Source organism: Danio rerio, chromosome 23 (assembly GCF_052040795.2).
Source record: "Danio rerio strain M-AB ecotype USA chromosome 23, GRCz13ab, whole genome shotgun sequence".
Classification (NCBI taxonomy): domain Eukaryota; kingdom Metazoa; phylum Chordata; class Actinopteri; order Cypriniformes; family Danionidae; genus Danio; species Danio rerio.
Window position 1 is genome coordinate 26,990,495 of NC_141043.1, and position 13,086 is coordinate 27,003,580.

Consider the following 13,086-nt stretch of genomic DNA (forward strand, 5'->3'; position numbering starts at 1 on the left):
TGCACCTGCAAAAACTGTTTTGCTCATATATAAATATTTATCTGGAATAGAATTGAACAGGGGATTTTAGTAAACAAACATATTAAACAGCCATTACTTCAATATTTAATGAATCATAATACTTTTGAAATAGTATAGTTGAACGCGGATTCACCCTGCTTTGAGTGAATTCTTGGAATTTCAAAATCACTCAATCATAATGATCTAAGTGATCTGTTAGGTTTGTATTCAGTGAAAATACAGTATCCGCTGCAGCGTATTGAAGTCCCAGGCTATTTAGTGATTTATAAACTAGTAATAACACTTTAAAATCTATTCTGAATGTAACTGGAAACCAGTGTAAAGACCTGAATGTCATAAATGTCTTTGCTGTCACTTTTAACAATAATGCAATCTTTTTTTTTTTTTTTTTGCACAGTTTGATTATTGGTTAATATGGCAGCATTCTAGTGTTAAATCAGTGCTCTGCTCATCTTGTGTCCGCATATATTTATCTTAATTCTTCAGAGTTTCATTCCATTCATTCCATTCAAATGGAATTCATTCATCTTTTATGCAAATCTCATGATTAAGTCTTTGTTTTTAAATGAAGTATACTTCCATTTCAGCCAGTTTACTGTGGTCAAGGGCCAGGGGGTAGAGAGCTTTGAACATTGTTAGGTAACATGTCAATCAGATCACAGTTCCTTCATGGAGCTCTCTTCTAACAAGCTAGTTAACATAAATAAGGTGTGATAAACAAGAAAGGTGTGCAAAAATTGCAGAGCAGAGGTCGCGAGGTATAGATTGAGAACCACTGCACTATTTAACATTAGCTATTGATTATCATCATTGCTTAGCAAGTCATTTTGCTTTCTTTCAGGTGGTTTCATCCCAACATCACTGGGATCGAGGCAGAACACCTCCTCCTGACACGGGGCGTCCATGGCAGCTTTCTAGCACGACCCAGCAAGAGCAACCCAGGAGATTTCACTCTGTCTGTCAGGTCAGCATAGAGTATGCACTCCTTTACACCTGCCTTAATATGAGTCTGCTCTAGATTTATGTTTTTTTTTTCTCTCCTCAAGACAGTTATCAAGCTCGTTATGTTGTTTTGACCTTTTGTGGTTGGTTTGTGAAGTTGAGCATGAATTGCATCTCTTCTGTTAAATGTTTATCTGATGCGTTATTGATTTCTTGGAAGTGTACTTGTTAGCCTAACCGACTTTTTTCATGCTTGGTAAAGCATTAAAAAGCTTGTTTATGTCATAGATTTCAGTCTTTGTACTGAAAACTCACTTCAACCATAAAAAGGAAAGAAAGTATTCACTAAAATATAGGGGTGTTATGGATCACGGTTGATTCGTGATTCGTACGAATCACAACCCACGATTCGGAACACACGTGACCCACGAATTAATGCATTTTTTTATTTGGAACGATCACAGAGAAATCGCCTCTCACGTCATTCAAATCACATGTATGAAATTAAAGGTGTTTTCTGCCACCACTTGTTTAACCTGCATCAATGCATTCATTGTAAGCTGCACGATTAATCATTAAAAGATCAGGATCTCAATACCCCCGCAACATAAATTATAAATGATGGTGATTTGCGTATGTTTCAAACCGCTGCATTCACATGTGAAAATGCAAAATTCAAGAAAGAGATTCAGTCTTTAGTCTAGTCTTTAGTCTAGAGTTTTGAAGTTACAAACAGTCAAATAACACAAAAGTACTGAGATAACAGTTTATACAATAGTTTAGAGATAACCACTGATGTTTATGGTAAAGATTAAAATCATTGTCAAATGCATTTAAGGGCGTACTCACATAAGGTACAGTTACCTTGAACCGCGCCGAAGCTCCCTTCTGCCCCTCAGCCTGCGCTCACATTGCATTTTTTACCTACCTTTTACCAACGTTTATGTTATCGATGCTGCAAATTTTCAGTTTGACAGGAAGAGAAGCGCTCTTGCTCAGAACAGTGTAGATTGGTTTAGTTATATCGTTTTAATTGTTTGGGATACAGTGACACGCAGTCAAATATTTTGCCAAACAGATCAGCCACTTTTGACGCTCATTAATGGTCCTCGTTCTGCAGGTACAGTATTAGGAGATTTGACAAAGGTGCAGCTGTCATGCAGTGATGGGTTTGCGTCTTTAATAAACTAACACAGTTTTTGTTCATTGAACTGTAAGAATGAGTAATAAATCCATATGAAACAGTCCCTTAAAAGTGATGTTGCGTCTTCAGTTTCGGGCTTAGGTGCGCTTTGCAATCACACTACATGCGTACCTTGCCAAAGCCCAACTAAACCATGTTCTGGCAGACTGGCACACCTCTTCCAACCAGGCCAGTACAAGCCAACTGAACTGCACCTGAGCACGATTCAGAGCATTCACACTTCTCTGGGAAATGTGCCGGTTTGGATAAAAATTAAAAATAAAAGTTGCAGTCAGCAATTACATTATTCAACCAATAGGTAGTGACAACCAGCCATCAAAAATATGTCACTGAATAATTCTTTAAAATGACACATCTAGCTATGAAACATGAAGTTTTATAAGTGAATAACTGAATCATTTATTGAAAATGAGACTAAAATAAATGGATTGTACAAATTATAAAGTTAGATTTCTACATTTAGCTTTATCAGCAACAGTAGTAGTGACAGTGAATTTTTCACTGTCCTGAATATTTTACTATTTATTTTTATTAAGCTGATTATTTCTTCATTTTATTTTTAATGAAATTACAGGTTCTAAGTTCTGTTTGTTAAATCCAAAAGTTTCTTGCGGCACTCTTTTTGTAATAGAAAGCAAATTACATTTGTCTCCTCTTCTTTTTGGCTGATCCGAAAAAGAGTCAGATCCGTGACAAAATACCATAATGTAATCCAAACTATGAGATTTGTGATCCATTACACGACTGTTAAAATAAGAAAGGAAATATACATTAAAAACAAGGGTTAGGCGATGTCGACCAATTTGACATTGTACGATGTCTAATGTGAAACATTACGAGGGACAATGGCATTGTCATCAGAGGTGGCAGTGAATTAGTTATTTATGAATAATTAATTCATTTAAAATGAATCAATAATTTGTAGCCTGATGTTTCAACTACCTGATCCGCATGGTCTTTGTTTTACCCTTAACCAAATCATAAATAAATAAAGATAAATTTGTTACAAAGTACCACCTGGCAATTACTTCTTCCGCGGGAAAATGAATATGCAGAGTGATCTGTGTCATTATAATGTCGACAAACTTAGTTGGTAAAGAAGGTGACCAACAGGAACCAACCAACATTATCTGAGGTTTTCGCTAATAGAACTAAGCACAAGCATAAAAGCGAAAGATTGAAGCAGTGTACTGATGCTGTGACACAGTACCTTATAGATTCAAAAGACCAAAGAGTCATTAGATAGAGACAAGATTAATTAAATATCATGTTTAGCAACTATAGTGAGACGCAATCCAGCGGTTCATCTTTGATAAACTGTCTGACATGCACTGCTCTCTGGGGCCCGCTGACTGTGTGTGTGTGTGTGTGTGTGTGTGTGTGTGTGTGTGTGTGTGTGTGTGTGTGTGTGGTCACGTGATGTGCGTTTTCAATGATATAATGTTGACGAAGGGTTTTTCAAAAATGCTAGATGAATTAAAAAAATTTAAAACTAAAACGTATTAGTGTAAACAGGGCCTAAGTGTGTATTTTTCATGAGTGGGTTGCTGCTGTAATGTGGGAAAGACAGGGCGGAGAATTGCCATGCCAGCTCAGCATCTTGATGTCTATCGTCCATCACAGATTGACAATGGCATAGTCTGTCGACCTAACCGTAGTAAAAACCATAATTGCATAAAGTAATGCATGCATTGCTTTATATCAGAGCATGTTGAGGACTACAGAGGTACTTTTATTGGTTGCCATTAGTATGGTCAGAGATATACTGTATGACAGCAATAGACAGCATTTTCCCTTTTACTCTCCATAACCATAGAGATTTTACATTGCCCCTTGGCTGGTGTTTAAGAATTACAGTATTGGATTGTGGGCCATTTGTTGCAGGTCTGCAGCTGCTTGTTCGATGAGTGATTGGTGAGGGAAAAATAGGCTCAGACCTGCTTTTTGTGGTTATAGTGGTAAGAGTCTCACTGTATCTAATGTTCTGAAGAACTCAGGCCACGTAGCTCTGCTCCACCGCAAGCCTTCAGGCCTGGAGCCCAGCTGCTGTAGACTGATTTATCTGCCCAGCTGTGAAGCCTTGAGGTCAACTTGTTCAGATTAGCAGATGCATTTACACACCAGTATATAAACAAGTTAATAGTGAAGGCTATTGATTGGTGTTTTTTGGAACCGTGTTTAGTGCAGAAATATCCACAGGAATATACACACAGGCTGGCTCTGTTTCAAAACCTAGAGAGCTATGTTGGGGGCTGCTTTCCCATAGCCCAGAGTGCAATCATTAGATACATTCTTGTTAACACAGATAGCTAATCAGCCAATCATGAGTCAGCAAGTAATGTGGTCATAAAGATCTGTTAAAACAGTTAAAACAGAGCATCAAAACTGGAAAGAAAGTTGTTTTAGGGGATTATGAACATGTTGGTGCCTGATGATGTGGACTGAATATTTCTGAAACTGTTGATGTATTGGAATGTTCTTGCACAACAATTATTTGTGTTTGCATGGAATGACCAAAAGAAGAGAAAAAATCAATTAAGTGGCATTTCTCAATGGTGCCACTAAGTAGATGAGATTGTGCCGAGTAGGATGCGATCCTGGATTAACATCTGTGTAACATCATAATCTATACCTAATCCCTACTCCTAAATCTAACCCTAACTGTAAATTATTCCCAAAATCAGAGGTGATTAATAGTTGGATTACAATGACGAGGAAGCATATACCCTTAGGGCTCTATTTTGACATCCCATGCGCAAAGCGCAGGGCGCAAACCCGTTAGGGGCGTGTCAGAATCCACTTTTGCTAATATAAGGATGGAAAAATCCACTTTGCGCCGGCGCACGTGGTCTGAAAGGGTTGAGCTTATTTTTGTAATGAATTATAGGTGTGTTTTGAGAATAAACCAATCAGAGTCTCATCTCCCATTCAGTTGCGTTGCGCCATTGCGCATTTGATATTAACATGATGGCTTTGTAACTGGAAAAACTGAGCGCTTCACTAGCAAGAAAACAGTTAAATGGAGCATTTGTAGCGCGAAAATGAAAGATAAGCCTTCTCATTATCTACTCTCACTTTCGCTCTCGAGGATAGGGAAACCTTGTACGTACAGACATCAATTAGCCTATAAATAATAAATTTTGTTTGTTAAGCACAAAGATTTGTTTCAAAACTATTTCTAAATTCAGTTCTAATTTCCAGCAAACGAATAAATAAACAATAATAATGAAGTGTGATCAAAAAACTGAGTTATATCCAAATAGACATGCTGTGCCCCACATGGTCTAAAACCTGACAGGTGAGTAAATCTAAGCTTGTTTTTAATAAAACAAATATAAATATGGATATAATAAATACTGCTATAATGATAACATCATACAAAAACAATTGTTATGAATCAACTGAAAAAGCCTTTTGAGATGAAGAAGACATGAAGGCAGTGGTTTTTATATTTATGTAGGCTAGAAAATAACATGTTTTGTAATATTTTAATCCTTTATGTTTATATCCCATATATATTCTTAATATTTTACTTCTTTTTTCATATGTAAAGATATTTGTGTATTGCTCTACATCTTGTGTGTATTAAGCAGTGTGTAAGCGAGGCACACAACTAACGGGCTCTGCGCTGGACAATAGACCGACTTTGTTCTGGTCTATTGAAAAATCTATTATAGCTTCTCAAAATAGCAACGCACCAGCAATGCACCTCAACACGCCTCCCTTTTTAGACCAGAACACCTATGGGCGCATATATGAGCGCAAATTCTGCAGATAGAGCCCTAACTGTAAGCCTAACCTTAACATGAACTCTAAACTTATCCCTTAAATTTGATTGGTTGGTTGGAATGTTTAAACATTGCAGTGGATCCAGGAATATACCCTACTAGGTGAAATCTCACTAACTGGTGCCTTTACTTTCAAGCTAAGGATGGCAAACTGAGGCTACAGTTTAAACAGGATCACCAAATATAAGATAGAGAAAATGCTGTCGGGTCTGGGTTTTTTCTTTTGACACAACATTAGGGTTGTTGGGTCGGAATTTGGTGTAAACGACAAGATAGCATGGATTTATCCTTCTCTATATCAATGAGTCAGGCTGCTAGTGTTGCTGGCTATGTCCATCGCTTAAAGGGATAGTACAAGATAAAATGAAAATTATTTATTCACTCTCCACTTGTTTCAAACCAATTTGACTTTCTTTCTTCTGTTAACCACGAAAGAAAATATTCTGAGTAAGTTTTAAAACTAGTAACATTTTACTTAAATGGTATCAATTGTTACAGGTTTTCAGATTTCTTCAAAATGTCTTTCTTTTGTGTTCAACAGAAAAACACAAACTCATAAAGATTTGAAATCACCTGAGGTTGAGGAAATACATTTTTTTGAGAGAAGTTTAATGACCAGTGTACGTATATTTATAGGGTTCCCTTTAACAGGGTAAAGTGCCATGTCAAAAAACAATCTCTGCCTGTCTCTCTCACACACACACTTTGGGCATTTGACCAGCTGCGCTGGCCTGTTTGTGAGGTAGATTTTCCTCTCCTCTTTGCTGTTAAAGCGATACTTGCGGATGCAGACACGAGCGTGCCAGAGTTGCGAGTTTTCTCCACTGTGTCTATTACGGATTACCTGTGATAGCCACGTATATGCACATATAGACTGTAACGGCGATTGTTCTTCCCGCTTGACTCATTGGTGAACAGAGCTTTTATTTCTAAAGCCAATCACAGAAGGATAATATTTACCATAGTTATTTTCTATAAATGCTTGTGCTGTCTTCTGTGCATGTATTGGAGTTTTGTTTGATACATTCAAAAAGAGTGTTTTCTTTGAGCAGGTCAAATTAAAAGTGCAGTTCATATATCTTTCTGCTTGTATTAAAGGACAAAATTGTTTTAAAAATATAATATAAATATTTAAATATTTATAGATTTTGATAAAAAAATTATTGTTGTGAAGAAAAAATCTAATTATGAATGGAAAGCATCGTCAATGCACCAAGATATCGAATTGAACAGAAACGATGGCATGATAATCGTAACTGAACCGAACCATGGGACCAGTGTAGGTTCACACCCCTTACCAAATTGATTGACAGTCGCTATGTTTCTATAATAGCGTTTACACACATGTCCACAGAATTTTTTTTTTTTTTGCAAATAGACTGTGATTTAAAATATTTGCTATTACTCTGTGATTTTTAAAAGTATTATAAGTTTAAAACGTTTTTTAGAACAGAGCATGTTTGTAATAAAGACAGTAAAATCGCTATGTAATTCTTAACCGTTATAATCTTATAATTGTTATTGTAACCATTATAACCGTTATGATAATATAATGTGTGTGTGTGTGCTGCAAGCGGCATTTGTGTGAGACTCATCATTTCAGAAAGGCTTGAATAAACTCCACCACAAATACATCAAATTAACTTGCTTGGTATTTTTGACTAATTCGCTGTATTTCAGCTTTATCTGTTTCTGTCTCTATCGCTGACTGCTGTTTATCTGACATAACTCATGAGAGGCAGACATGGACGTGGGAACGGTGGGCGGGGAGAAGCAGCTCATTTGCATTTAAAAACACAAGCTACAAAAACAGCTACACTGTACCCAAGACAGCAAACTAGGCAGATCTGTTGGGTATTTTGAGCTGAAACTTTACAGACACATTCTGGAGACACCAAAGGCTTATCTTACATCTTGTATAAGGGGTAAAATAGTTGCCATTTTAAATGACATAATGCCGCTGTAAATTAAGCATTTTCAAGCAACCTCCAATGGGCCATTTGACCCAAATTTGTTATACACGTCAGTTTGAATTACTTTATTCTGATTGGTCAGTTGCATCATTCTGTATTTAAATGTATTTATGTATAGTTACGTCTAAAAACACTAAGCTGCTGTGTCCAACAAACTTGTTCATTTTTTTGTGATGGTTTATACCAGGAGTCACCAATCTTGTTCCTGGAGGTCCGGTGCCCTGCAGGGTTTACCTTGCCAGAACACACCTGCCTGGGTGTTTCAAGTATACCTAGTAAGACCTTGATTAGCTTGTTCAGGTGTGTTTAATTACAGTTGGAACTAAACTCTGCAGGACAGCAGACCTCCAGGAACAAGTTTGGTGATACTTGGTGTATGCTGTTGAATCTATTTCAGTCAGTATTCCAGTCGAGGTTTTGATTAACCTGTCAAGATTTACTTATTACCAGAAAGATCTGTGACCTAAATCGACCCAGTAAAATATATGAATCAATAGTGTGAACAAGTGTGCAAATTTGAATATGAAGGAGTATAAAACAGACCAAATGCATCAGTATAGGAGTTACTCAGACATCAGCTAAAAGCAAAACAAGACATCTCACCGCCGATCTTCCTCTCAGACCTGTTATAAGCAGATGAGAGCCTAATTGCAAAGTTATGAGGGGAACTCTTCCCTTTAAAATGCATTATTAGATAAAGGGAGGAGTCATATGGCCAAATTGGCACCTAGGGACTCCATCGCATTATATTCCCTTCCTCTATGCTTCAGTTTCTCTTATCTGTCTCTCACCATTTTTCCTGGGTGGAAACTATTGCTCAGCGTCTGCTCTATTGTTAACCATTAAGTTTGCAGACAGAACGCTGGGAGCCGAGACAGACGAATGGCTGCAGTTTACCGTATGATGTGTCAGGACCAGGTGAATTGTGTCAGGAGATGTTTTCTGGCCGTCTGTTATGGCTATCAGGAGCAGGCTTCGGGAAGTGAAACTGTTTTCACATTTACAGAGCACAGATTACTTTTACTGTGAAATATTATTTAAAGTAACAAACAATCAGTTTAGGCACGCTGTGAAGACATTGTGAAGTGAAAATTTAAACCTGATCAAATGTTCGCAATTCCAACCCATAATATATTTATATAGATATACATACATTATCATACAGCTCACTAATAAAATTTCTCTAATTAAATTCCTACAGACGGACTGAAACTTAAACAACTGTCATAAAATACAGGCAATGTTGGGGAGGTTACTTTGGAAATGTAATAGATTACAGATTACAAATTACCACATATAAAATGTAATAAGTTGTGCACATTTTCGATTACTTTATAAAAGTAAAGTAACTGATTACATCTGATTACTTTTGGATTACTCCTAAATTTCTAATGGATATTTTCAACTAAATCATTTTCAAGCATTTATACCAAGCAGGTGTGACCATACAGTAGCTCTGTTTACTGTTAGAATTTTAAAATCTCTCATCACTTAAATTAACATTATATTAATTTAATTTTAAAGTACAGCCACCACAAAACCAGACCTTATAACAAAAAGAGTGCTTACTGTTGTTACAAAATTAAAATTTTAGTTGTGCAGGGTTTTTTTTTTGTGGCATTTGCAATAAATAAAATACATCTAAGCTAGTTTTGCAATTTTAATTTTTAATTTGAAGCAACTTAAATCCAAGTCAGTCATATATTAATACAATAAAACTGTCAATGAAACATATAAGGCATAATTGTTGAGTTCAATTATTTACTGTAATAATTTGCTGTACTAAATAGAAATAAATTATAATATATAACAGAAAAATAAATAAATAAATCCAATAAATCCAGGTGTTACATAATTAAAATACTATAGCAATTTATAGTAAATGAAAATATTTAGGAATAAGCATTACATGTGTGTGTGTGTGTGTGTGTGTGTGTGTGTGTGTGTGTGTGTGTGTGTATAATTATTATTAATATTATTATTATTACGTTGCACAAGACATTCTGATAAGCTGTTGGACATTACAGTAGGGCCTTGACTTGGGGCCTATGTATTGCTTTTCTCATTGGTGAGGGGATGGACTGGAAGCGCAGTGTACGGTGTCCTCCATTTTTATTTGGTCAGGCAGTGTATGTACTGTGTTGCTAATATTATATTTTAATGTTGTCTTCTAAATTTAACAGTGATTATTATCATTATTCAGATAAAAACATTTTCATTTATATATGACTCTAAAAATGATGTTAGGATTTGTTGCAGAATACGCAGTCAAACAGTTCTCCCTGTCAGTTGCGTATGTCTATTCCATATTACATTATTTTATACAATACATTACAGTTATGCAATTTTTATCTCAACTTCTTAATAATGATTGTGTGTGTTTTAGGTCATTCATGAGATGGAATATGTGTGCCAGTTTGTACAGAGTGTGCAATGCTGTTCACATAATTACATTGTTTATTGTTTCTAAATCCCATTACAGGTTTATAGATCAACCCGGTCTGACCACTGTATGTTGTGTTAGGCTACATCATGGATTAGTTAAATTATATATATATATATATATATATATATATATATATATATATATATATATATATATATATATATATATATATATATATATATACATATATATATATATATATATATATATATATATATATATATATATATATAATATATTTGTGCTTATTTATAACATATATCAAACACACATGGGCACAAATATGTATATAAATCTGTATGTGGCTGTGTGTGATATATATGTTACATATAAGCACAAAATAATCATCAAACATCATAAAAAGCTCCCATTTATTATGAATATATATAACATGCATTATAAAACAATCCAAAAGTTATCAGATTACATTACTTTGATTTTATGGTGCTTGGATTACATTGTAAATACTTTTTATGGAGTATTTTATCACCGTGATGGAATACATTTTTGGAAATCCTCACAAGCCTGTTCGTACTTGATTTTTTACATGTGCACATCTCAATGTCAATACTGAAACAATATTGAGCTCTCCAAGTAAACACATTAAGCAACAGTTTTGGTTTCAAGTCAATAATCAAAACAGCACAAATGTCTCCTGGAAGTCCTGTGAAACAGTCAGTTGATGACTTTAAAGCTTTTGATGTTTACAGTTAGGTCCATAAATATTTGGACACCAACACAATTCACAACATTTTTGATTCCAAATGCAAATTGTACACTTGTAATCAACTCTGGATCTTTTATCTGCTCATTGTAATTGGTATAATAAGAGAATAACACACAGCTGGCCATGGAACAGCTTACAAGCCAATTGTCTAATAACTTTTGGACCCTTAACAAGTGGGAGGCACATATGCAAACTGTTGCAATTCCTACACTGTTCACCTGACTTGGATGTAAATCCCCTCAAATTAAATCTGACAGTCTGCAGTTAAAGCAGATCTTGTTCATTTCAATCAATTTTTTTAGTGTATATATATATATATATATATATATATATATATATATATATATATATATATATATATATATACTGTATGTGTGTGTGTAAGTATGTATGTATATATATATATATATTAGGGGTGTCAAAATTAATTGTTTCTTCGGTGCACCGCGATGCAGACGCGGACAATTCGGTATCGATTCAGTAATAACCATAACCGGTTATTATGTAGTGACGTCATTTATCTCCTATGCACTATGTCGCGAGGGAGGTGAGCGCCGTTATTTACAACACTCAGCCAACTCAGGGCCAGCCCGTGGCATAGGCACCATAGGCAAATGCTTAGGGCGCTGTATATCCAGTGGGGCGCCAGAAATGAGCGCGCTTCAGTTGGTTTTGTTTTCGATTTTCCTGACACACATTCAGTTATAGACGGCAATAACTCAAAAAACGCTTAACCCAAAAAGATCTAAAGTGTGTTTCCTACAAAAAGACAAAGCTGGTTATGTTTCACAGCTGTCTTTCTTGTTTTCGCTCGACATTACGAGCACTGCTCCGTTTAAGCCCTCGCAGTCTGCATTTACTTTAGCCGGCAGAGCTCGCGCTGAGAGGAGCTCTCTGTAAGGGACCGTCGGAAAAGTGCTTATTTTTTTTTATTTTTTTTCGTTTTTCTGCTCCGCTCAGCGCGAGCTCTCCCTGTTGCAAGGGCTTAAGTGTGTTTGTTTGTGTGTGTTTGCGCGTGTGTGTGTTTGTTTGTTTGATGCTGTCTATGTTTGTGAATGTGTTTGAATGAGACACAGTGTGTTGCTGTGTGTCTGTGTGTTTATACAGACAGCATGTTATAGCCTCCCCCCTAAAATATAACACTATATATGGAAAGCATCGTCAATGCACCGTGATGCACCGAGATATCGAATTGAACCGAATCGATGGCATGATAATCGTAACCGAACTGTGAGACCAGTATAGGTTCACACCTCTAATATATATATATATATATATATATATATATATATATATATATATATATATATATATATATATATATATATATATATATATATATATTATACAATTTTATTATTATTTTTTATTTTTATTTTTTTGCTTATTTGTGTGTATGAAATTAGATGTTCATCCAATTTGTGTAATGTCATCGTGTGTAATGTCTGTAGCAGAGACTAGAGCCTCTTTAAAGACAAACTTTCTGTTTCGGGTAAAAAAATTTCATAAGAGTTTGAATAGATGTTTGTTTTTTTTTTCATCTTTACAGATACTTACATCAACATGATTAAGATTATCATAATTTGATGTTGAATTGTAAGTGTATTATGTAGTTCCTAATAAAGTAACTGTCTAGTAAGTAACTCCATTCACTATACTGGCTCAAGCCAATTTTACTAGCATTCTGCACTTGAAACATTTAGTGTGCAACCCTTGACTGCTTTAAAGCATGTAATATGCAGTTCAAAATAGCTAAACACCACTGTCAAAGTCAGCCTTGGGTTTCTCGAATAAAGAAGAATCACCATAGACACCCTGATGCGCTTCATTCGTAAGCGGCTGTGGTCTTACACTGACAGACTGCACTTTTACGCGTGGATGTGTGAGGGGCTCAGTAGGAGTATTGTGTTTCTCTCTTGATTTCTGCAGAGGCTGGCTTTAGCTGAAAAATCAATGATGAACTCATGCTTGAAGATAAAATTAGT

The 13,086-nt window shown here is 35.5% G+C and overlaps 1 protein-coding gene across 11 annotated transcripts in view; it reads left to right on the top strand.

Annotated features, from left to right (window-relative positions):
- ptpn11b (protein tyrosine phosphatase non-receptor type 11b) overlaps window positions 1-13,086 on the top strand; it is a 72,572-nt gene that overhangs the window by 26,126 nt on the left and 33,360 nt on the right. For all 11 annotated transcript variants that reach the window (XM_087305366.1, XM_087305365.1, XM_087305367.1 and 8 more), the window contains 1 exon segment: window positions 863-985. In XM_087305366.1, the coding sequence (XP_087161492.1) occupies window positions 863-985 (123 nt within the window).